This window comes from Peromyscus californicus, unplaced genomic scaffold (assembly GCF_007827085.1).
Source record: "Peromyscus californicus insignis strain IS unplaced genomic scaffold, ASM782708v3 Scaffold_5__1_contigs__length_169319896, whole genome shotgun sequence".
Lineage (NCBI taxonomy): Eukaryota > Metazoa > Chordata > Mammalia > Rodentia > Cricetidae > Peromyscus > Peromyscus californicus.
In genome coordinates this window covers 31099875-31124880 of record NW_026294573.1, presented here as the reverse complement: position 1 = coordinate 31124880, position 25006 = coordinate 31099875, and the positions used below count along the sequence as shown (strand labels likewise).

At 51.1% G+C, this 25006-nt stretch overlaps 1 protein-coding gene across 1 annotated transcript in view; it reads right to left on the bottom strand.

The window, feature by feature from the left end:
- Macf1 (microtubule actin crosslinking factor 1) overlaps nt 1-22897 on the bottom strand; it is a 346505-nt gene extending 323608 nt beyond the window's left edge. Inside the window, 2 exon segments of the mRNA XM_052718421.1 lie at nt 17706-17979; nt 22386-22897. Coding sequence (XP_052574381.1) covers nt 17706-17979; nt 22386-22882 — 771 coding nt within the window. The 5' untranslated portion in view covers nt 22883-22897.
- Between the last annotated feature and the right edge of the window lie 2109 nt (nt 22898-25006).

Genomic DNA, 25006 nt, shown 5'->3' with positions numbered 1-25006 from the left:
TCACCATTTCATCTGGTTTTCCCCCACGCTGCATTCCCATGTGAGCCTTAGTGTCACCAGAAAAGGGGGAGAGAGAGGGAGAGAGGGAGAGAGGGGTTTTACAGCTTTGCCATTAGCTCCCCTTCACTGGGTAGGTGTCGTAAACAAGTATGCTGGCCTCAGTCACAAGGGCTGAAGATTTCTCTCCTTCATATGGAAAGAAAAGCAAGGCTAAGCACAAGAGCCCCAGCTTTAAAAAAAAAAAAAGGGGGGGGGGTGGCTGCTGCCTGTGAAGTTTCTGGGAAATCTCCATCTCCGACGAAAAGTGCCAACTGCAGAGGAGAGCACTCTGATTAATCAAAGCGGGGGCTCCAGAGCCACGCCGCACCCCTGCTACCTTCCTCTCGGGGCACCTAGGACGGTTAGGGGAAGGCAGCCGGCACCCTGCCGGCCTGTCAAAACTTTCTCTGCGTGCACTCGCCGGAGATTAGGCATTAACTCGCTGAACTGCTTCGCAAGACAGCCTCCAGGGGCTGAAATCCGAGCTCCGCGACCAATCTTTATTTCTGAGAGGGGGGGAAATAATAAATAAATAAATAAATAAAGAGCTAGACCCCTGCCTCGACCAGGCAGGCCCAGACATCGGGGTGGGGGGTGGGGGGTGGCGTGGGGGGGGGGGGAGGCCTCACCACCGAAATCTGCACACTCACGGGCCACGCACCCCACCCACCCACCCACCCCCGACCCCCGCGACCCCCACCCAGGGTGCCGGGCAACCAAGGCTCCCGCGCGACTGACTCCTCCGAGAGGCAGGGAGACAAAAGCGGGCGGGCGACCCCCCGAGGGCCACCGCTGGGAAGCTCGCCCCGGGAAACCGATCGAGAGCCTCTCTCTCCCTCGAGCCCAACTCCTCCTCCTCCGCCGCCGCCGCCACCGAGTCCCACAGCAGCCGGTCTCCAGAGCCAGCTCCACGTCTCTCTTCCTCCGGCCCCGGCCAGATAATAAAGCAAAACAGTGTGCCTGGTGATAGGGGAGCGGCGAGCGCCGGCCTGCGAGCCGGGCTCGCGGGGGGGGTTCGCTCCACTCTCCCGAAGCCGGCCCCGAGTGGCGAGTGGCGGCCGCCGCTCCCGGCCCAGCCCCGCGCGGGTGGGCGCGCCCCCCGCCCGCCGCCCCACCTGCAGCCGGCCGCGCCGCGCGGGCCGGGAGGGCCAAGCCGCGGGCCGCGGGCTCCGGCCGGCGCCGGCCCGGCCCCAGCCTCACCTTTGTAGCGTTCCAGCACATCCTCGTACGCCTGCACGAACTCCTTCTCCTGGCTGCGGTTGGCCGGCTGCTGGCCCGGCACGTAGCCGGCCATGGCTGCCCGCGCCGCGCTCTCCCGGGGCCCCGGGGGGGCGCCCGCTCCAGGCCCGCGCGCTGAGGCGGCGACGGCGGCGGCCCCAGCCTCGGCCTTTGTGCGGTTCGGCGGCGGCGGCGGCGGCGCCCTCGCTCTCTTCGCTCTCGGCTCTGCGTCCCTTCTCGCCCGGCCCGGCAGTCGCGCTCAACCCGCTCGCACCCGGCCCGCTCGCGCTCCGCCGGTCCCGGCTCGCGTTTCCGCCTCCCCACCCCTCGGCTCCGCTCCTCCCTCAGCCCGCCCCGGCGCGACGACGGCGGCGGCGGCGGCGGCGGCGGCGCCTCCTGTCAGGAGCGCCAGGCCGGGCCGGTTCCCCGCCCCTCAGCCCTCCGCCTCCGCCGCCGGGCGCGTCCTCAGCCCGCGGCTGCAGCCTGCTGGGCCGGGTGGGCCGCCGACCACCGCCCGGGCGGGCCGCGGGAGGGAGCGGAGCGGCGGGGAGGCCGGCCGACGCCTGAGGCCCGCCGCCAGGAAGCCCGGCGGGCGGGCGGGCGGGCGGGCGGCCGCGGCCGGGAGACCCCCGGGCCGACCCAGGCTGAGCCGCAGCCCGGCTCGGCGCTGACCTCCAGCGGCGGCCGGGACAAAGGAGGGAGCCGCGGCGGGGCCTGGGCGGCTGCGGGAGAAGGTCCTAGAGAAAACCTTGAAGGCTGGCGGCGAGCACAAGCCCGAGATGCCTCACGTCCGAGGCCAGACGGCTCCAGAACCAAGACCCGGGCAAGCCCCGGCCAGGACGGCCACAAAGAGGCCCGGGAACAAAGGGTTTTCCAGAAAGAGACCAAACCGAAGTGGAAGCCAGGGGGACAGAGCCATCACCATAAAAGTAAACCAGGCCAAGGAGCAGAGCCTGAGAGATGACAACTGAAAAAGCAGTGCAAACAGGATTCCGGCTGCACGTCAGGGGAGGGCATAGGGCCGAGGGAGGGGGGACCCAATAGGATTACTAAACTGTGACAGCCCTCTTAACAGAGCGACTTAGATGAAAAGGGAGGAATGTGGGAACCTGAGGCTGCACCAGGACTAGCAGGGAACAAAGAAAGGATTCTGGAGCAAAACTGGTTAGGGAACAAGAGGGAAGCCAATAGCCAATTATCCTCCACCCTCCAGAAAGAAAAAGGGGAGACGTAAAGACGGGCAGGAATTGATCTGGGGCCGTTTTGTAAAGGGGTTCCCAGCGTCATCAGGTTCTCTGTTCGGCTGTGTATCATTCAAGTCCCAGTATTCATGGGTTGCCTGGAACCAAGAGCAGTGAATGAGGAATTCCAAGATGGGTTAAGGTGGCTCACACCTGTAATCTTAGCACTCAAGAGGCTGAAGCAGGAGGATTGCTACAAGTTCAAAGTCTGCCTGGGCCACAGAGTAAGACCCTGTCTCAAACAAACAATGAACTTTGACAAATGTAAATGGTGCTTTTAACCCACATCTGGCCCATTCAACCGTTGTTGACTTGTTTTTCAGGGGATGGGGAAGTGGTTGTGGTCGTAACTTAAACTAGTCAGTGTCACAGTAAAAGCACATGAGCAGGTAAAAAAAGACTTCATGTGGCATTGAGCAACCCAAACTGACTCTTGGAATTCCATTTCAGCTCCCATTCCTAAGAGTTTGAGGTAGGAGCCTCTTACCCTAGAGCAAGAATTGTACCTTTGTACTTTGTGAGTAATGTCAAGTATTTGGTCAATCATTGCTCATCACACTAATAACAAGAAAAAGAAATGATGCTTTTCACTCATAGATGCAGTCATAGCTTTCCACGTCACACCTCGGTGAGAAATCAGGTGAGCAAATAGCTAATCATCCGTCTTCCCATCAATTTTTGCTGAGCTGCCCAAGCTCTAAGTTTGCAGATCACACAGAGAGGGCCTGAAGGGACAAGGAAGATCCTTGGGGCAAAGGCTCATTTCTTTCCAGTATTACTCTGTGCTTAAAAAAAAAAAAAAAAAAAATCACAATTCACAGATTGAGGTCAGCTGCTCATGAATGAGCTTAGTCTACAAACACAAGGAGAAGTCTTAAAAGAATAAAAGACATTTAGCAGAGAACTCAGAATGAAGGAGTTGGTGTGGTGATTGATAGCAAGCACTTTTTTTTTTAAACAGAAAAGAATATAGAATTGCTAACTCGGGGGCTGTTGACAGTGTAAGTGCTGAGTCACTGCATTTTCTATACTGTTTACACCAGAAGGGCTAAGAAGGCCCGGGTGCAAATACACATCCACAGGCCTCCATCCTAACCCCTTTACCTACACCTGCTCCTCCCTCAGTTCCTTACAGCAACCAGAAAAGTGCCCCCATCCCCTCCTAGGCCTGCAAGCAGGTTCCTCAAGAATTGTGACTGATACTCGCCAAAGCTTGGGAAATCTCAGAAGCAAGAGTCTACTGTGCTAGGCAGGTTCTGTGGAAGATCCGGAGGCGAGGGAGGATAAGACAAAGGGTTGAGATTCCTATTAAACACAGTAAAAATCCAGGCCTGATGGTGCATGCTTTAATCCTCTACTCAGGAGAGGCAGGAAGATCACAGTGAGTTAGAGGCCAGCCTGGTCTACAAGGTGAGTTCTAGGCTAGACAAGGCTACATAGTGAGAGCCTGACCCCCACCCCCACCCCCACATCATTGTGTGTGCCTCCCCCGCAAAAAAGAAAAACACAGTTCCGCTAGCAGTGCTGGTGCAAACCTGCAATCCAGGCCTTCATTCGGAAGGCCTAGAGAATTGTAAGTTTGAGGCCAGCCCAAACTATATTTATATACAGTGACACCCAGCCTCGAAAAGGGAAAAGGAAAGAAACCTGGTAATTAGGAAGCGGGGTCTGGTTTGCACTGCAGCTAGAGTGCCTCTCTCCAACCCAAGTTGCTTTCTTGACGAAATTTGCATTTAAATACTCCCCTGGGAGTCTGAAGTAAAGCATTCTTCTAATGAATGGGAAAGGGGAAGTCCACATGTTTGGCTCATGTTCCCGTTTTTTATACGGAGAAATTTTTACTAAGGCTGGAAGGAACAAAGCTGCTTGGGGGAAGGGGAGAAAGCCTACCAAAGTGCGGGTTTCTGCTTTTGTTTGTGTTTCACCTCTTTTTCAAGCGAGAGTCTAAGTTTATTGCCAAAGCATACAATCCAGAAAGCTCTGAGGCTTTCTCCTTCTGGCTTGTGGGCCTGCTGTGGAATTTCTAAAGCGGTAGCAATGGAGGAAGCAGACGGAAGGACGAACTTCGGAGGACATCTAGTGGGAGAGACGGGTAATGCAAGGAAATAAACCCTCCGGAATCCCCTCTCCCAAAAGCCCTGACGCTTTTCAGCTCCTCAGATATGCTCTCTCAGAGCCTTCGCACCCGGTTTTCTCCGGAACTATGCACCTGTTGTTCCTCTCTTTTAGCGAAACGCACTTCTACTCTCGGACATTCTCACGGGAAGCCTTCCTCGATTCCCCTGTTCAACGGTAAGCACTCTACAACTGAATTCTCTCCCCAGCCCTCCTTTTTACATTTTTTTTAGTTGGGGGGAAGAGGATCATCCTTGTGGATGCTTGCAGAGGCCACAGGATCGCCTGGAGATAGAATTACAGGCAGCTGTCAGTAGCCCCTCTTGTGTGTTGGGAACCCCTCTCCTGTCCTTTGTAAGAATAGCAAGTGCCCTTAACTGCTGAGCCATCTCCCTATCCCCTCCTCCTTTTTTTTTTTTTTTTTTTTGGTCTTCATTTGTTTGTTTTGTTTTTTGAGACATGATCTCTCTCTATGTAGCCTGGGCTGTTCTGGAACTATTAGTGTAGACCAGGCTGGCCTGGAACTAACAGAGATCCACCTGCTTTGACACCACACTGGGCCTCTCTTTTACTTTTTATTATTGTGGGACAATATCTCTCTAAATTGCCCAGGCAGGCTTTGAACTTTCAATTCTCCTACCTTATCCTCCTGAGTACCCGAAACTACAGTCCTGTACCACCACACTGTCTCTCTTTTCTTTGTTATTAAAGTTTTATTTTGTGCACATGGGGGTGTGGGGGTGTGCATGCCAAAGCATAGGAATGGGGGTCAGATGACAAGGTGTGGGCGCTGGTTCTCTCTCTTCTTTGGCCCTTATTATTGTTTCTTTGAGACAAGGTCTTTCTCGATTCTTTGTTTGAAAGTTCTCACAGTGTAGCCCAGGCTGGCCTTGAACTTAGGCTCCTTTTGCCTCAGCCTCAGTTACAGGCACGCACTGCCAACTTACCTTTCTAATTTATTTGGTAGTAGTTTCTATTTTTTTATATGCAGGAATGTTTTGTCTGCATGTATGTATGTGTACAGAACATGTGCCTACAGAAGTCAGAAGAAAGTTTGGGATCCTCTGAAACTGGCACTACAGACAGTCGTGAGCCACCATGTGGGTGCTGAGAATTGAACCCAGGTCCTGTGCAGGAGCAGCATGTGCTCTTAACCACTGAGCCACTTCTCCAGCCCCTGCCAGCTTAACTCTGGCCCTTTCTAAAGCATTAGTTTTAGGAGGTCTGGGGCTTCTGTCTCTCTGTTGGTTGCCATGAGATCCTCAACATATGGCAAATAACATTGGATATTTAGGACACTCCTTGAATGTTTAAAATTTTAATCAACTACAAAATAAATGAATGAACCAGATGATCCCCAAATACTCAGCTGTCCATGGCTTCTGATTAGGCTAAGGCATTTAAGAAATACTTTGGGTTGGGACTGTAGCTCAGTAGTAGCATTCTTAGCATGCAAGAGACCTCAGTTCAATCCCAGCTCACACATACATATACACAGAAAGAGAGAGAGAGAGAGAGAGAGAGAGAGAGAGAGAGAGAGAGAATGCTTGTTTCTCACAGCATCTCCTACTCTGTGGGCAGCATCTTCCCCGGAACCAAACACCAACCTTCTGCCTAAAAAGTCCGCTCTCTTCATCTCCATCTACTGAAATCCCACATGAAAGCTCACCCTCAATACGTAAAGCTATTTTTAACTGACCCAGGCAGAAATCCCAGAACTCTTAGTGGCTGGTGCACACCTTTAATCCCAGCACTCAGGAGGCAGAGGTAGGAGGATCTCTGTGAGTTCGAGGCCAGCCTAGTATACAAATTGAGTTCCGAGACAGCCAAAGCTGTTACACAGAGAAGCCCTGTCTCTAAAAATCAATAAACAAACCAACCATAGAAATCCAATTCAGGAGCTGGGCATATCACATGCCTTTAATTCCAGCACTCCCTTGGCACTTTCTGTGAGTTTGAGGCCAGCCTGGCCTACATAGTTCCAGGACAGCCAGAGCTACATGGTGAGACCCTGTCTCAGGAAAAATAAAAAATAAAAAATTCTAAATCAGTATTTACTCAGTGGTCAAGGACTAAGGCCACTTCCTATGCAGACTGGAAAGAGAGGAGTGAAAAAAATCCCATCTGCTGCTGCTGCCCCTCCCCAACCTCTAGGAGGCTTACTTCTAACACTTCTTCAGTTTGGCTTACACAGCTCTATTTTCTATGTGTTAAGTGATGCTTTATAAATACATTTGCTAGTAGGGGTGTGAGTGTGTGTGTGTGTGTGTGTGTGTGTGTGTGTGTGTGTGTGTGCGCGCGTGCGCGCTCTATTCCTCTGTACAGCGCTGTCTGCTGTGTCTTTTACGTTCCCCTAGAGAAGCTGGTAGCAGGCAGGGCAGGGACTGCTCGATCTTATCATTTGGTTGGAAGCAAACTGCCTGTTTCTAGTCTCTGTCTCAGGAGTCCGGCCTCCAGGTCCAGTCCCTCCCACTTTGGCCAGTCCCAGATAAAGTTGCTTTCTGCCTGGAAACCTAAGTTTTGCCTGAAGTCCTGAAGTCCACTCCAGGCCAGCTAGACTCTGCCTGCTCTGTGCTGCCCTCTTCTGTTGTAAAACTGCGGCATCCCTCATCTCAAAAGCCTGGGTGGTGCCAGCCACCCAGGAAGAAGGTTCCCTGCCACCCAGCAGCCCATCACCATAGCAACCCTCAAAATGGTTACCCAGATGGCTGGGTAACCATAGCAACTGGTCAAGTCTCACCACCTTAGCTTCTCCCTAGGCCTTCTCCTCTGGCTTCTCAGGACCACTGCCCAAGAATCTCCCACCCAGAGAATGAGCAAAGGAGCCCTAATAAGCAGCTGTCCCAGAGGAGGGTGGAATGCCTCCCTCACCTGCCCAGGCCTCTCATGACAAGGTGCATCAAAGGGTGTGGAGACACTCTGTGAGCCTTGAAGTGCTGCACAGATGGTAGTTGTGATTATCTTACTGTGCACTGGAAAGGCAGTGCACAGCTAGAGTCATTCCCCATTTGGCCCCTTACTGGTTAAGAGGCCTCAGGCAAGGTATGAACTCTCCAGGTGTCTGTCTGTGAGAACGTCTGCTTCTTAAAGTCATTTTAACCATTGGCGTCTGGTTGCAGGATATTTGATCATACCGTGTGAAGATGGGTCTGGTCTTCCTCAACTGCCTAAGGCACCTTCTGATTGGTTTAATAAGGAGCTGAATGGCCAATAGCTAGGCAGGAGAGGAGAGGCAGGCCTTCCGGGAAGAGAGAGGAACTTGAGGGAAGAATCTAAGAGGCAGGGGATTGGCCAGCAAGATGCAGAGGAAGTCAGACTTACTGTACTGAGGAGAGATAGCGAGAATGCAAATTAATATAAATGGGTTAATTGAAGTTTTAAGAGCTAGCTGGGAACAAGCCTAAGCTAAAGCCAGCCTCTCAAACTTAATAAGAAGTCTTTGTGTCATTATTTGGGAGCTGGTGGTCCAAAGAAAGACCAGCCACTGGGAAACAGCATGTAACATGCAAAGGAATGAATGGTAGTTAAAAGGGCCCTGGCCCTCCACCACCTCCTAACCTCTGTGTGAATAAAACCATATTCTTTCCCCCTCCCCCCCAGCTGAGGCTCGAACCCAGGGCCTTGCACTTGCTAGGCAAGCACACTACCACTGAGCTAAATCCCCAACCCCTCTTTCCCCTCTTAAAAGATTCATGCTTCGCCGGGCGGTGGTGGCGCACGCCTTTAATCCCAGCACTCGGGAGGCAGAGCCAGGCGGATCTCTGTGAGTTCGAGGCCAGCCTGGGCTACCAAGTGAGTTCCAGGACAGGCGCAAAGCTACACAGAGAAACCCTGTCTCGAAAAACCAAAAAAAAAAAAAAAAAAAAAAAAAAAGATTCATGCTTCATGCTGGGCTGTGGTGGCTCACGCCTTTAATCCCAGCACTCTGGAGGCCGAGGCAGGAGAATCTCTGTGAGCTTGAGGCCAGCCTGGTCTACAGAGTGAGTTCAAGGACAGCCAGGGCAACACAGAGAAACCCTGTCTTGAAAAACCAAAACCAAAACAAACCCTAAAAAAGTGAAACAAAACAAAAGGAGTCAGGGTTCCTTCCCACCCCTATCACCCTTCCTGCAGGAGAGGGTCTCATCCTCCTGGGCAGTGAGGTTCTTAACACACAATGCTGCAAGCAGTGTGCATTATTCAGGAAATTGGGATATTTCCAAAATTGAAAGATGCAGCAATTTATCTACGAGACTTCCCTCCACCTCACACCTCGCTCTCCCACACTGCCCCATGATAGAAACCTGTGAAAGGACAGACCGGAGCATTAATCCCCGAGGCCTCAACAGGTCTACAGTGTGGTGGCCTCTGTTTTTAGGAGAGAACAGTCATGTGGAATACTTCCCCAAGCATCAGAACAAGTCTTACATATAGGCTTTTCTCACAAGGCAGAATTCCTTCTCTCTGTGATCTTAAAATCCTTCTGAGGTGAGCCAGGGCTGTTACACAGAGAAACCCTGTCTCCAAAAACCAAAATCATTTTTTTTTTTAAATTAAATTAAATGCCTTTAATCCTAGCAGAGATTGGAATCACTGCGTTCGAGGCCAGCCTGGTCCAGGACTGCCAGGGTTACACAAAGAAACCCTGTCTCAAAAAAAAAAGTCATAATTTTATATAATACATGCTAATAAAGGTGAGTGACCTCAAGGGCATGCAAAAGTATGTCATTGCCCAAATTTTCCTTTTCAATAATGGAGACTGAACCTCAGGCCTTTTGCGGGCTAGGCAAGCAGTCTACCCCTGGTCTATGTCCCCAGCTGCCTTTTATACCTTTACTCTGAGACAGAGTTTCATTAAAGTTCCTCCAGCTGGCCTTGAACCATGAATCCCCCGCCTCAGCTTCCTGAGGAGCCTACAGCATGAGGCCCAGCTCTGATTTTCTTTTTCTTAACTGTGGAGGCAGAAGTGGAAATACGGGCAGAGTTAAGATCCACCATCATTCTAAGTTTTTTCTCTTTCTTTCTTTCTTTTTTTTGTGTTTTTGATAGGATCTCACTATGTAATTCTGGCTGGTCTAGAACTCACTTTGTAGATCAGGCTGTCTCGAATTCACAGAGAACCACCTGCCCATGCCTCGTGAGTGTTGCAATTATGTTATGGTTGGTAATTCTAATTCTTGTTTCTGGGTGATGGATATTCAGAACACCATTCTCTCTACTCTTGTATTTGAAACTTTCTGGAAAGAGCAAGTGTTAATACTCTGATCCCACCCACCCCTTGGCGCCGCCTGCGTCCTGACGTAAAAGCCTCCTTTTAAGGAAAAACTCTGTCCCTTCTCTCTCTCTCTCTCTCTCTCTCTCTCTCTCTCTCTCTCTCTCTCTCCTCTTCCTCTTTACTATCTCTCTGTTCATCTCTCTCTTATAATAAACTCTCCACGTGGATGCAGCGGATGCAGCGTCAGGGTTAGGAGTTACTGGCCGCCGCTGTTGCCACCACGCCTGCATGGCGAGCATCTGCCCAGCCCGCCACTGCATCTGCCCAGCATGCCAGCAAGTTTTCCCTCACAAGTGCGATACCCTGGCCTGGCCGACTGGGGGTTCCCCCACGTGTGCATAATTCTTAACAGCAAGGGCTTTGGCATCAGTTGGACCTGAAGCCCAGTACTCAGTGACCCCAGGGAACATTGTGTCTGTGGAGCTTCAGGAGACACCATGCAAACTGATAATGCCCAATCCTGACTTTCCATTAGCTTGCTGCACAACCCCAGACAAGTTGCTTAGTTTTTCTGTTGCAAATGGCAGTGATTGCCCAGGGTTCTGTGAGGATGAAACGACCTGTGTGAAGCCCTGGTCCACATCTAGGGCTTTACAGCAGCACTACCAGCCATGACATGAGCTCTCAGGCGCTCCCAGGCTGGGTCCAGAGTTCATGTCCCAACCACACCCTCTGTATTCTTTAATTCCTGGCCCCCACCAACTGTTCTCTTTTCGCTTTCTTCCCTTCCTGCTGAGGGCAAAGAATGGGGAGAAAGGATGAAAACACGTAACGGGTGTGCTCCCTCTTTTCAGGGCGCCCTAGCAAGCTCCTCGGTTTTTTTTGTTTTGTTTTGTTTTGTTTTGTTTTCCAAGTCCCAGATCAAATGCTTTCACTGCTCCAGGTCCCAGATGGGTGGGTGCAAGAGGAGGCCCCCTCCCCTCAGAACTTCCACACATTTTTCTTCAGCTTAAGTTCAGCACAGCCCGCACTGCATCCCCACGGCTTGCTTGCTTCCGTGGGCAGGAGCTGGACCCCAAGCCCGAGCTGAGCCTTGAACAAAGTAGCTGAAGGGATGTTTCTGGAGTCAGCAAGCACAGGACCATTGAAAGAGCAAGGGAGTAAATGGACACATCCATGGACCAATGAGAGAGTGTGGGAGTGAATGATGATACCAAGGGGGCTAGCCAATGTGAAGGGCTACCTGTATGGCAGACACGGGGCCAGGCAGCTTACTCCCACGATCTCACTTAACCCACTTTGCAAGACTCGGAAGCAGCTCTCTTGCCCCCACCCCACCCCCTTTTTAACAATGAAAATGTGAGGCTCAATCAGGTTAGTATCTTTTCAGGGCCCCCAACTGAGATATGCAAAGCCAATCCCTGGCGGGAATGAATGGAAGAGCAAACAACTGTGGAAATGAGCAAGCGAAGGTGTGAGGAGAGCACGCCCAAAGACACACTCACTGAGGCGAGCAGAATCCTCTCTTAGCCATAAAGTGAAAACTTCCGGGGTAGGAGTGGGGCGCAGCCCATAATCATTCTTCAAATGACAAGGGCTTCACATCTTCTCCTTAGCAGCATCCATAGTCCAGGGAGAGATTCCAGCTGGGAATCTTTCTATTTTTACAGACAGAGCCACGAATCTGGCCTGCTTCTCACAGGCGGCTAACGGCAGGCTATAGAGCCAGACCACGGCAGGCCTCAGCTACAGCAACTATGAGAAAAGATGCCAGACAGGCTCGATATAACACTTGGAGATAGTGGATAATTAATTCTCACACCCAGATATGGCCACAGGCCTGTGAGGTAAAGTACTGCCAGAGCAGAGGCAAGTGCAGTCCTAGAGCCTAAATATCAGTTCCTCTAGTGGTATCTCATCTCTAAGAAATGACAGCCTTCCACAGTCCCCAAAGCATCCGGTCCTTCCTCTGCATTCCTAACCTCCAGAACAGACAGCCGCAAGCCAGACTGCTATTTCTCTGTATTACCTGGAACTCACTCGAAAAGCATGGTGGGAAACCAATGGCACAAAGACAGGATTGCACCTTGCAGTGCAGCAACCCCACCCTTACCAGCTGGGGTCCCACAGGGACCCCGAGTCTCAGAGAAAGGACAGCTTGGCTGTCTTTTTTGCTGCTTGCACAGAATTCTGCCCACGTGGTCATTTTCTATCCCTCCAGCAAATGTGACCCAGATTTACTTTCAAAGCACTGCAGCTGAGCTGGGGGTGTGTGGCTAGAGCTCACTCTGCCCCACTTTCCCAGGCCTCTCCTGCTATTGAAACCAAGCTCCAGGACAGAGCCAGGGACTCACAACACACAGTCAGAAAGAGCAAGAGAAACTGGGAAGAGAAGGAGCCTTCTTGGGTACAAAGCTCCAAAATGCTCGGAATGAGAAAGATTGTTTGCCCAGGAATATGGGTTCCCAGTAGAATTATTCTTTAGAATCCCATTTCCTACCCCTACAGCCCTTGTTTCCATCTGTGGCTTGGCCAGAACAAATCGTTTCCACCTGCTCTCTGACAAAGCCTTGGGATGAACAAAGGAAAGCGAGGGAAGTGGAAAGCTCAGGCCCGGTCCTTGCTGACCTAGGAAACTGCTGGCCGCCTGCAGTTCTGGTTGCTAACCAAGTCCTAGGAACGGCCACACTAAGTGCAGTAATGGGCAGGTAAACCTCTGTTCATCCAGTCAGTTCTGATCCTCATTCAGTGGTCGCTGGAAGCAGGTGTGACTGCCTCCCTTGTACAGATAAAACTGAAGCTCCATGGGGTAAAGTCACTTGGCCAGATTTCCTGACTCCGTAAACAACTGTCTCCATAGCTCCATGTACATGGCGGGGCTCTGTCTTTTTATTGAATGGATGAATGAATGAATGAATTTGCTGTCCTGGAGGAGAGATGCATGGACAAAAAGCAGGAGCAGATGCCCTTCCGTGAAGAGCGTGGTACCAGTGTTCCCAGGACTGTCTGCCCACGGTCAGAAAAGCAAGGTGGGACTCCCAATTACAACAAGGTCCATGTCTGGTGTGGACAGTGAACCTGGAAACAAAGAGCTTGAACATAAGGTCGAGAAGGGATAGGAAGAGATGGATTGTTGGATGGGGGGAATCAGAGGCGGCTTCCTGGAGGAGGCTGTAATGGAGCAGCTATTGGGAATGGATTAACGAATGAACAGCACTTTCTAGGATGCTGCCCTGCTGGTTAGCCTGTGTTCCTGTGTGCAGCTTTCACAGTGTAACCTATTTCTTTCCATCCTCTCTCTCAGCTAGACTGGATTCCATGAAGAAAAGAACCACATCTTCAGCTATCTCTGAATATCAATGGCAAAAGCAAAAGAAGGGGCAGCATGAGAAGTGGCCGCAGAAAGACTGGGAGTCTGATGTCATAGGGAGACCGCGTCTTGAAAAACAGAACAATGGGTGGTCTCCCGCAGGACCACAGATGCTCACTTCAGCTTCCTAAGTTGGCTCACTTTTCTAATTAACCAGAAAAGCATAATTTCCTCTCCTTCTTTCTCCCTGCCGTTGAAGGATGCTTTCCCCAACACACAGGGCTTCCTTGCTCTTCCTCTCCAGCCCTCCTTCCTGCAACGTGGCTCCCTGAGGACTAGGCCCCCTTAACTCAAACAGCATGGCGTTTTCCCTCCTCCTCTCCATTCTCCTCCTCCAAGCAGCTGCTGAGATTTACAGCTTGCCTGCCCTGTGGATTTTCTTGTAGATTCTAATAAAATTTTCCTCAACCTTAAAACAAAATAGAACATACTGAACAAAGCTGGCCTTGGTGACACACACACCTGAAAGCCATCTCTTGGTAGATAGAGGCAGAAAGATCAGAATTCCAAGTCAGCCTCCGCCACACAGATTATTCAAGGGCAGCCTGGCCTATGTAAGACCCTGTCTCAAACAAAACAAAACAAAAATCAAGAAGGGCCTAAGGATGAGGTGTTAGATGGATGAATGAATACCTAATGGATGGGGAGAAGGTGAATCCCTTTGCACCAACCCTGCCCTAGCCAAAACAAGACGCTTGACAAGTATCTACAAGAAAGTAGTCATAACAGCTATACAAATCTGTATTGCAACAAACGTGAATGGTGCCCCCTAGAGTCGTGTGGTTGAGAAACCACATGGTGCCTGCCTGACCGTTTTCTTCACCTATCCCCCACAGACTTCAAAGAACGGAGCTTTTGTTGTTGCTGTTTTGTTTTGTTTTGAGACAAGGTTTCTCTGTGTAGCCCTAGCTGTCCTAGAACTCACTCTGTAGACCAGGCTGGCCTCAAACTCAAGAGATCCACCTGCCTCTGCCTCCCGAGTGCTGGGACTAAAGGCGTGCACCATCACTGCCTGGCTTAATGCTCCCGTTTCTATTCTACGGGGTTGCATACCTCGTTAAATAACCTCCCCAGCTCCCCCACTACTTGTCCGCCCTCAATGAGTAAGGATAGCTATTATGGCTGCTATTCACTCAAGACAGTCGGAGAAGAAGCAACTCAAAGGTCTAGGTGTGGCGTTTAAGGGAGATGCTGAGACAGACTATTGGTTCTCTCCATTTTCGTCCCCACCCTCTCCTTTTCCTATAGGCCAGGGTCTCAAGGCTGCTCCCAGCGGTGACTTAGAGATCACAACCATCCATTGAAATTGTCACCTGCACAGGAGTCAGACTGGGCCAGATTGCCTAAGAAATAGGAGTAACCTCACACTGGGAGTTTCCTGGATCTGTGCCTGCCAATCCTGTGTGACTTCCTGCAAGTCCCCAAGGCCTGGAGGCCTTAGCCTAGCGTGTGTCCTGACGAGCTCACGTCTGTGTAAACCCTAAAGCTCTCACAACTGACTCTTGGTACTTTTCAAAGGGCTAGGCTTGGGGAGGTGAGGCCAGGGCTGTCAAAGAGGGAGACAAAAGGCAAGGAAGGGGTGAGGGGAGGCAGAGGAAGGCTGGGCGGCAGCATCTGCGAGCCCGGGAGGTATGCCTTGGGAAGCAGCTTTCTCAGCCCCGGCTCACCTCTCTCCTCTGCAATGGGTGCCTGGCAGGGGGTTTCCATCGGGTGGGATCCTAAGACCTGCCCAAGACACCGAAAGGGGCTAGGGACTGGGAAGTCTGTACCCTTGAAGAGATCGATTCTGACAGTCCCCACTCAGCTTCATAACCCAAAACCTGGAGGAGGAGAAAATGACACAGGACGCAGCTGCTTCCAGTGTGAGGCTGACTGCACTTCCTCCCAGAAGGCAGATTCTGCAGCAGAGAGCTTCAGGGCACTCAGGGTCTCCCAGCACCCAAATGTGGGAGTCTCTCCAGAGGCAAGGCTGCCTGTTTCGTTACTCTGGTGGAGCCCCCACGACATTCTAAAATCGGATGGAGACTGCAGCCAGACACTAAAGTAGCAGTCTCGCCCGACTCTGCTGCCTCTCTTCTCTCCTGCTAAGGAAACACACCCCACTGCATCGCGGTTATTTTTAACCACGGCAGTTTCCCCATCTCCAGCCTCATTGGTCCAGCCCCCTCTCCAAGACAGTCTTTGGTGGTGTCAGGATGCAAAGATCAGCATGATACCTGAAGCAAAGCACAACAGCCCAGCCCAACACCCACCCTGAGGGCCTTTGCCTGAATCCCCTTGACTTATTGCCTAGACCAGAATCTTAAACAGCAGGGCCTTCTCAGAGAAGACTGGAGGGAGAAACTGCCACAAAGCCATCTAGAACTCTGTGTGAGTGACAAGGATGGGCTAGAAAATATAAGGAAAGAAAAACGATGCATCCACTCTGCCTTCGGGAGAATGAGAGATCTGTGACTCAGCGGCCTCTTATTTCCCTTCAAGGCTAGGGGCAAGGAAACCCCTTCCTGTCTCCCAGGGCCTGCTCCATTGTTACTAGTTGACCAAGGCTCTGGAGAAGGACTTCCTCCAAAGGTTCCCTTTTGTCCACCAGCCGTTCAAACTGCAGCCTACCTGCCACGCCTCTTTGCTGTCGGCTCCTCCAGAGCTCACACCTGCATCTTTCCTGACCCTTGATGAGTCGACATAATCCTCTCCCTTCTGACTTCCCATTACAGCCCACTGCCTGTTCCTGATCACAATCTGCCACACATCAGCCTCTAAATACTTCTTCACTCATTTGGTCGGTCACTCCTTGCTTGATGATCCCTAGCAAGCACAGGGCCCTTGTGTAAGTCACTGAAGGTCAGCACATAAAAGCAGTCACAGCACTGAATTGCGCACAGTTGTGAGGGAGTGATGGGCTCCCTGTGGGTTAACTGCTCTGCTGTGCAAGGGAACAGGGGGAGAGAGAAGCATGAATACCAGAGTGGAGGAGGAGACTCTGGGTACCACTGGGGACATTAGGACTAGAAGGGCTGATACTTCAGAGAGGAGGAGGAGGAAGGGCCAGCATCTTGCAGAGAAGAAAATTAAAGCCTAGAGGTTTGATCCCACAAGCTGCAAACCTTGAAGGGCGAGCTACTGCGCAGTGCTGTGGGGATGGGGGTGGCGGCAACCGGTAAAGCGGTAAAGCGGAAGAGATAGAGTGGGGCCTGGTTTGGGGGTGGGTCCTTATAATGAATCCTTTATTTCACTGGCAATGAGGAGCCAGAGATGGCTTATAAGCAGTTGGGTGATGGGAGCAGGTTTGCCCGTTAGACTAAAATACTCTGACTCGTGTGGAAGAAGGAGGAAAAGGCCGAGGGAATCAGAGCCGGCAGGTTGATCAGCAGGTCCGGGTAAGAGGCAGTGAGTGCAGTGAAGGAGGCAAGGTGTGTTATCTGACTGACACAAAGCAGAGAGCAGAACAGACCTTGGCAAGGGACGGAAAGCTGATGACGTCACTGAATGAGCTGCAGCACTTCTCTGTCTTTCTACCTGCTGGGGGACATCAGAGTCTGCTGAGGTGCTGAGCGCTCATCCGCTCATCCGCTCATCCCGGAGACAGCTCGGGATGCCTCCAGTGAAGTCAAAAACCAGCCCTAGAGCTGGAGAGAGGGCTCAGCAGTTGAGAGTACTGACTCTTGCAGAGGACCCGGATTCAGTTCTAGGCACCCACACTCTTAGCCGCTGCTGCTTGGAAAAGGCAAACAGGAACCTCCTGACTAGAGGAAGCAGCCCTTAGCCCTCGAACCGAGATGCTGAAGAATCTACGCACAACCTTCAAAAGGTAATACGAGTGAAGTCGCCTTCTCCAGAGACTTCCTTATAAGGAAATAACATAAAAGAAATCAAAAGTTTTTCTTCCTAACCATGATCATTATAGCACTATCTAGTCTACGATAGCAGAAGAGTGAGAAAAGAATATGACTTAGGAAAACCATGAAATACACACAGCCTTTAAAAATAACTATAAAGTTGGAGCCTGCACCTCTTATCCCAGCACTTAGGAGGCAGAGGCAGGAGGATCTCTGTGATTTTGAGGCTAGCCTGGTCTACATAGCAAGTTGCAGGACAGTCAGGTCTACATAGTAAGACCCTGTCTTGGAAAAATAAAAATAAATGTCAAAATAACCATAAAATCTGAAATGTAAATCAGAAGATCTTTTTAAGGGTAAATGAAGAATCAAATCCACACTGGAACATAGGCTGGGAAGGTAACTATTATATACATAGAATACAACTGAGTGGGGAAAACCCAGGGGAAAGGTGCAGAAATGAGAATAAACTTCATTCAGCATGGGGGTGGCAGGTTTTGTTTTTTTCTTCAGGTTTTTCTTGAACGTTCATCATTTTTGCAATAATAATAGTCATCATAAGAACAAATTAGATTCCAGCTGACTTGGCCCTGAGGACCTCTCAGCTCCCCACCATGCCCGTGCATACCAGCCCACTCTTCCCTCAACTCCACAGCACCCAGCTAGAAAACGCTGCTGGAGTCCTCTCTTACCAGCCACTCTGACCACGGCACGCTCTGCAGGGTCCAGCACCGAATCCTGGCTTTTCCGCTTCTTCTGCTCATGCAGAGGCAGATTCCAGGGCAAGGTGTCCCCAGGGGGACAGGGAGACAGGCTCCCTGACCGCTCACTCCGGTAAGATCGCTCGCTCCGACATGACCTCTCGCTCCGACAGGACCGCTCACTGAGCGTTTCTTCGTCTGAGGAAGACATGGTGGGCACACAGGGGCAGCTTCAGGAAGGACTGGATGTCCTGGGAGAAGGGATCTGGAGGAGAGAGGGAAGAATGTGACCAGAATGAAAGGCTCACATAAGGAACGCTGAGTCTTGGATCTCGACTCCTGGTCCTGCTACTGACTTGATCTCTTTACTACCTGAACCTCTGTTTCTTCTTTTACAAAAGGAAATAACACAGCTAGGCACGGTGGCTTTAATCCCAGCAGAGGCCAGCCTGAAGAGTGAGTTCCAGGACAACCAGGGCTACACAGGGAAACCCTGTCTTAAAAACACAAAACAAAACAAAATAGCTGGGTGGTGGTGGTGCAGCCCTTTAATCCCAGCACTTGGGAGGCAGAGCCAGGCGGATCTCTGTGAGTTCGAGGCCAGCCTGGTCTACAGCCCGAGATCCAGGACAGGCACCAAAACTATACAGAGAAACCCCGTCTCAAAAAACCAAACCAAAACAGAAATAACATATGACAAGACTAATTCATGGGGCTTATATCTATCTATCTATCTATCTATCTATCTATCTATCTATCTATCTATCTATCTATCTGCCTATTTATCTATATATAGAATGTGAAAGATGGATAGATAGGTAGATAGGTAGATAGATAGATAGATAGATAGATAGATAGATAGATAGATAGATAGACAGACAGATAGATGATAGATAGATAGACCTATAAGAGCCAGCACTTAGGAGGTGGAGGCAGGAGGATCAAGAGTTCAAGGCCAGCCTTGGCAACATAGTGAGTTTAAAGCTATCCTGGGCTACATGAAATCTTGTTTCAAACAAAACAAAACAAAATGCCAGGCATGGTGGCTCATGTCTATAATCCCAGTGCTTGAGAAACAGCTGGGGAGAGGGGTTGGAGATATGACTACCCTTCCAGAGATCCTGAGTTCTATTCTCAGAACCAAACTAGGATCTGATGACCTCTTCTGGCCTCTGCAGTCACTAGGCATGCTCGTGGTATACAGACATGCATGCAGCAGCTATAACACTCACAGCATAACAAAATTAATAAAATTTTTTTTGGTTTTTTCAAGACAGGGTTGTGTGTGTGTGTGTGTGTGTGTGTGTGTGTGTGTGTGTGTGTGTGTAGTCCTGGCTGTCCTGGAACTCACTCTGTAGAACAGGCTGGTCTCAAACTCAGAGATCTGCCTGCCTCTGCCTCCCTAGTGCTGGGATTAAAGGCATGTGCCACCACCACCCAGCAGTAACAATGTTTTTAAAGATGAAAAGAAGAAAAAAAGAAAGAAAGAGAGAAAGAAAGAAAAAGAGAAAGAAAGAGAGAGAGAAAAAGAAAGAAAGAAAGAAAGAAAGAAAGAAAGAAAGAAGGAAGGAAAGAAAGAAAGAAAGAAGGAAGGAAGGAAAGAAAGAAAGAAGGAAGGAAGGAAGGAAGGAAGGAAGGAAAGAAAGAAAGAAAGAAAGAAAGAAAGAAAGAAAGAAAGAAAGAAAGAAAGCTGCTCTTGTAGGAGACCCGACTTTGGTTCCCAGTACCCACAGCAGGTAGTTTACAGCTACTCATAACTCTAGCTCCCGGGACCTGACGCTCTCCTCTGGCCTCTTCAGATACCCGCCTCATGTGCACATATGCATACACAGACAACACATGCACACAGAATTAAAAATAAAAATTTTAGCCAGGCATGGTAAAACATGCCTGCAATCCCAGGATGCAGGAGGCAGAGGCAGGCAGATCTCTGTGAGTTCAAGGCCAGCCTGGTCTATGTGGCAAGTTCCAGGACAGCCAGGGCTAGTGAGACAGCTGTCTAAAAACAAACAAAAATATTATGTGAATGCTAGTTCCTATTGCTAATAGCCAGGCAGAAAGATCCGAGTTCAAATTCTACTCCATTATTCATTAGCTGTATGACTCTGAAGAAGCCATTTAATCTTGTTACCTTTGACATTCTCATCTATAAAATAGGGATGATGCTACCATCTAACCTCATGGCATTGTTTGCAAGAACTAAATAATATCCTTTCATTTGATGCCAGGTACCCAGTAAGCACTCAATACGGAATCTATTATTGCATTCCCCTTCTTACCTCCCAGGAATGCTGTAAGGATAAAATGGGACAACAGATGGGAAGGATTTTCAAAAAGCTAATGCAAAATCTCAGCAGCAGGAATGAAGGGAAGCATGAGCTAGACTAGGTGGAGATTCCTGACTTCTCCAGCACACAGACTCGACACAGCACTAACCCTGAAGCAAGACAGAGCTGCCTGTAAATTCTAGTTCCGTCACTTACAATAGGTGAGATCAGGGGCAAGTCACTCTACCTCCTGGAGACTCAGTTTCATCATCTCCACAGTGGGGGAGGGGCAGTACTTCTCCTTCGAGGATATTTTAAGGACACCGTGAAATGCGAATGTAAACGTAGCTGGTACCATGTATGTCACACTGCAAGCTTTAGATAAAATATTCATTGGCTCATTCCAAGGGCTGTGTGGGAATACATCACACAGCATGGGGGCAGGGGTAATGCTAAGGACCGGCAGTTTTTCTGGTCAGTTTAGCTAGTGGAGGGAGAAGAGGGGAAACACAATCATTCCAAACCAGCTGGGCTCCACCAGCCAGACTGGGCAGCCTTCCCTCAGCCAGGCCCAGCTCACTGCCCAGAACCATCTGCTACACATGGCCCACCACCCCAAGGGCTCTCAGAGCCAAGATGATGCATGCCTTCAGCTGTCCGCCTTCCTGTAAGGATCCAGATCCGGCTCAGGTACATAGTTCTGTTTGGGCTCCAGGGAGCGGGGGATGGCAAAAGCTGTCAACTTTTGCTTACAGGGGAATATCTGCACACAGGGCTGTGCAAAGCAGGGAAGTGGCCTAAATGCCTGGGTCTCTGGGCACAGCTCCTCCTAGATTCCGGGAATCTCAGCTTAGAAGCAGCAAGAGGCAGAGACACTCTCCTGGATCACTGACATCTCCCCCAGAACACAGAACTCAGATAACAAAAGAACATCCCACCGTGCAAGGGTTTTCAATGAAGCCCAGGGCAGACAGAACAGCCCTGCCAGGGCATTCCTGTGTCAGCAGTGTGAGGCTCTTCCCATGGAACAGCAAGACCCTCTCTTACCATCGAAAGAGTTGAAAAGATGAAGGGCTGGCACAGCTTCGCCCTTTATCGAAGCACTGACCTCAGCCTCCCCATTCCCTTCTAGTACCTACCTCCCACCTCTTTCGCCCTGTCGGGTGCTGAAGTGACAGCCCCAACCTCTAGGAAACTCAGGCTGTGCACCCATCCTGCCCCCAGGTCTGGGCAGGCAACCGTCCCTCCTCTCAGACCACCTGCTTTATTCTAGAGCCGCCCATTCCCCTCCTAGACGCCCATTTTTACTACAAAGGCCCTCAAAAGCAAGGCCTCCTCCTGCGTGAGAAGCCAGGCCCTCCTCGGCTCTCCCGGAGTCGGTGACAGGCTTCGACCTCTCACACACACTCACACCTGTGTGACCTCCGGGCTTCCGCCCTACTCCTCAGTCACTCCATCCATCCCGGGCTGGCAGCAACCCGCGCCCACACCCCCAGTGCATCTCGAAGGTCCCCAGGCCACCTGGGTCGGCTACAGACATCTGTCCGGGCACCGACAGGCTGCCGCCCTCCCCACCTCGCCTCCACCCCCACGGCGGCGGGGAGGGGCGCTCCCGGGAGTCGGTGGCGGCGCGGGTGGGTCCGCGTGCCCGCCGCGCGCGTGGCTGACAAAGAGCGGGGACGCGTGACCGAGGATCGGCAGGGCGTCGGTGCCATCGGCCGATCTCGGGAACCCAGAGGCGAGTTTCCCTGCCCAGCCTTGCAGGCTCCTGCAGGTCCCTGTCGTGTGGCCCATTTTTTTTTTCCCCCCGAAACACGCCTCCCTTTGGCCCGGGCAGCGGCCGCCCGAGGGAACCCCGGCTCCGCGCGCTCCGCACTCGCCGCGCTGCAGGTGCGAGGCCCGCACGGCCCGCGGGTGCCCGTGCCTGTCAACCCGCATGCCAGTCGCTCCGGAGCTGGGGTGCGGCAGCCCCGCTCCAAGCACCGCCGCGCAGCCGGCGGAGGAGCCGGGAGCCCCCGAGCCCGCCCCGCGCCTTACCGTGTGAGCGCGAGGAGGAGGCCGGCGGGCGGCTGCGGCGCGGCGGAGGGGAGCGGCTCCCACAATGGCCGAGCTCGCGGCGCCGAGCCCCCCGCCCCCCGCGCCCTAGCGGCGGCGGCTGAAGCGGAGCCCGCGCAGCCGCCCAACCCGCTCCCCACCCCCGGCGCCGGCGCCGCCCCCCCGCCCGCCCGCCCGCTCGCCCGCCGCGCTCTCCGCCCCGCACCCCGCCCGCCGCGCCCTGCGGGTCCGCCGCCCCGAGCCCCTCCGCACTGACCCCGCGTCCTCTCGCAGGCCTTCCCCTCTCCACGGCACCGGGGCCCGCGAAGCCGATTCGCACCCCTCACTCCCCGCCCTCGGCGCGACCGACCTCTCCGCCCCCCGGCCCGGGGCCGCTCGCTGACCCTGGCCCGCCCCTTGGAGCTCTTCTCGGCCAGTCCCAGGATGACTCTCCCAAGCTCGGGCTCTCTGCCCGGCCCGGCCCGGCCCGGCCCGGCCCCGATTCTGGAATAACCCCGGTCTGCCCTCCTGCCCACTTCCTCTAAAACCACATTCTATCATCACTCCTGGGGCTCGTCTAGGAGAAGGCCCTGGGGGAACTGAGTCCAGGAGGGACCAGGAGGCTCCATTTCCCCGAGGGGTAAAGGGAAGAGGGGAACCAGGCCCCCGAGAAGAGAATCCAGTCTCTTGATTGATTAGAGGCCCTAATAGGCAGAGCCTTGCTTGGAAGAAGCTTCTTCCACTGATAAGACGTTTACTGAGCTCCTTCTGCATGCATGAGCTAGCGATGTAAGCACGGCTTCTAGCCTCTGTGGTGCAGATAGGTGAAATGTCTCCTGACTGTTTCTGCATAGAAACAGCCACCATACACGTATGTCTTCTGGTTACTGTGCAAAGTGCTTTAACTGGTTGATGACAGACATAGATTTCTTATCATTCATTCATTCATTCATTCATTCATTCATTCAACATCTACACACTAGTTACTGAAGATACATAAATGAGAAGGATGCATCTAATCCCCGCCCACCGGCCCCAACGCGTCCAGTCCAGCAGGTAAAACAAAAATCATAAGGCATCCCAAGAGACAGCATTATGGTCTTTCACTTATGAATGCAAAACTAAAATCAGATGATTTACTCAAAGGTCCTCCAGGGAGGTAAAGGCCAAGGATCACAAGTTCATCAAAGCCAACAGAAACTTTGCCAGAAAAATTAAGCCACAGAAGACACAGAGGTGGAGGAGGAGAATCAAGGATCAGGAGTTCAAGGTCTACATACATAAGATCCTGGCTCAAAGAAAAACCAAACCTCAAACAAAGAAGCCACAACATTATTGTAAATGCTAACTATACATAAATTTCATAAATCCCAAATAATTTAAAATTTTTATTACATTGTGTATGTATGTGTGTGTGCACATGTATGCCATGGCTCACAGTGTGGAGGTTCAAAGACAGCTTGGGGGAGTTGGTTCTCTTCTATCATGTGGCTGGTTCTCAGAGACCAAGTTGAGGTCCTCAGGCTTAGCTGAAAATACCTTTACCTGCTGAGCCATTTCACTAACCCTAAAAATACATTAAAAAAAAATATCTGATGTGGTGACCTATGACTATAATACCAGCACATAAGAGTCTGAGGCTGGAGAATTACTATGAATTCAAGAATAGCCTGGGCTACAAAGTGAGTTCCAGGCCAGCCTGAGCTACATTTTAAGAATTTGTCTATGGGCTGGAGAGATGGCTCAGAGGTCTCTCTCAGAAGTTAAGAACACTGTTTGGTCTTCCAAAGGTCCTGAGTTCAATTCCCAGCAACCACATGGTGGCTTACAACCATCTGTAATGAGATCTGGTGCCCTCTTCTGGCCTGCAGGGATACATGCAGACAGAACACTGTATACATAATAAATAAATAAATCTGAGAGAGAGAGAGAGAGAGAGAGAGAGAGAGAGAGAGAGAGAGAGAATTTGTCTATAGCTGGGCAGTGGCACATGCCTTTAATCCCAGCACTCGGGAGGCAGAGGCAGGTGGATCTTTGTGGGTTCGAGGCCAAGCCTGGTCTACAGAACAAGTTCCAGGACAGCCAAGGCTACACAGTAAAACTCTGTCTCAAAAACAAAAAACCAACAGACAAATAAACAAACAACGCCCCTCCTCCCAAAGAACTTGTCTATAAACAAATATAAGAAATAAAGTTCCTGATTCAGAGGATGGTCCTGCATCCGTGCATATACAAGCAGCACCAGACGGACTCAGTGAGTTTAAAACAGCAGGGGTTGGGGATTTAGCTCACAAGGCCCTGGGTCCTCAGCTCCAGGAGGAAAAGAAAAACAAGGTAAAAAGCAGCTGGACCCAGGGTCAGTTCCCTGGCAGCTCACAACCAGTTATTGGAAATTCCAGTTCCAGGGGATCTGACTTCACTGAGCACATACATACGTCATGAATATAAAATGAGATAAATAAATCTAAAAAGAAGAAATTAAAAACAGAACACATGAAGTTGGGAGGGGAAAGTGGGTCGGGGGAGCAGGAGAGGAAGTGGAAGGGAGGGAACTGGGGTGGATTTGATCAAGACACATCATGATGATATGCGTATATGAAGTTCTTTCCATGAAATTTAACTATTACTATGGTCAATAATATCCAAAATAAACATCAAATTGTATTTAGATCATAAAATAATAATAAAAGTCCTATGAGGCACAAAAGCATCACAAGCTGAAAAGTCATTTTCAATTTAGAAACCAGTGTAATGCCGGGAGGTGGTGGCACATGCCTTTAATCCCAGCACTTGGAAGGTAGAGCCAGGTGGATCTCTGTGAGTTCAAGGCCAGCCTGGTCTACAGAGAGAGATCCAGGACAGGCACCAAAGCTACATGGAGAAACCCTGTCTCGAAAGGAAAGAAAGAAAGAAAGAAAGAAAGAAAGAAAGAAAGAAAGAAAGAAAGAAAGAAAGAAAGAAAGAAAGAAAGAAAGAAAGAAAGAAAGAAGA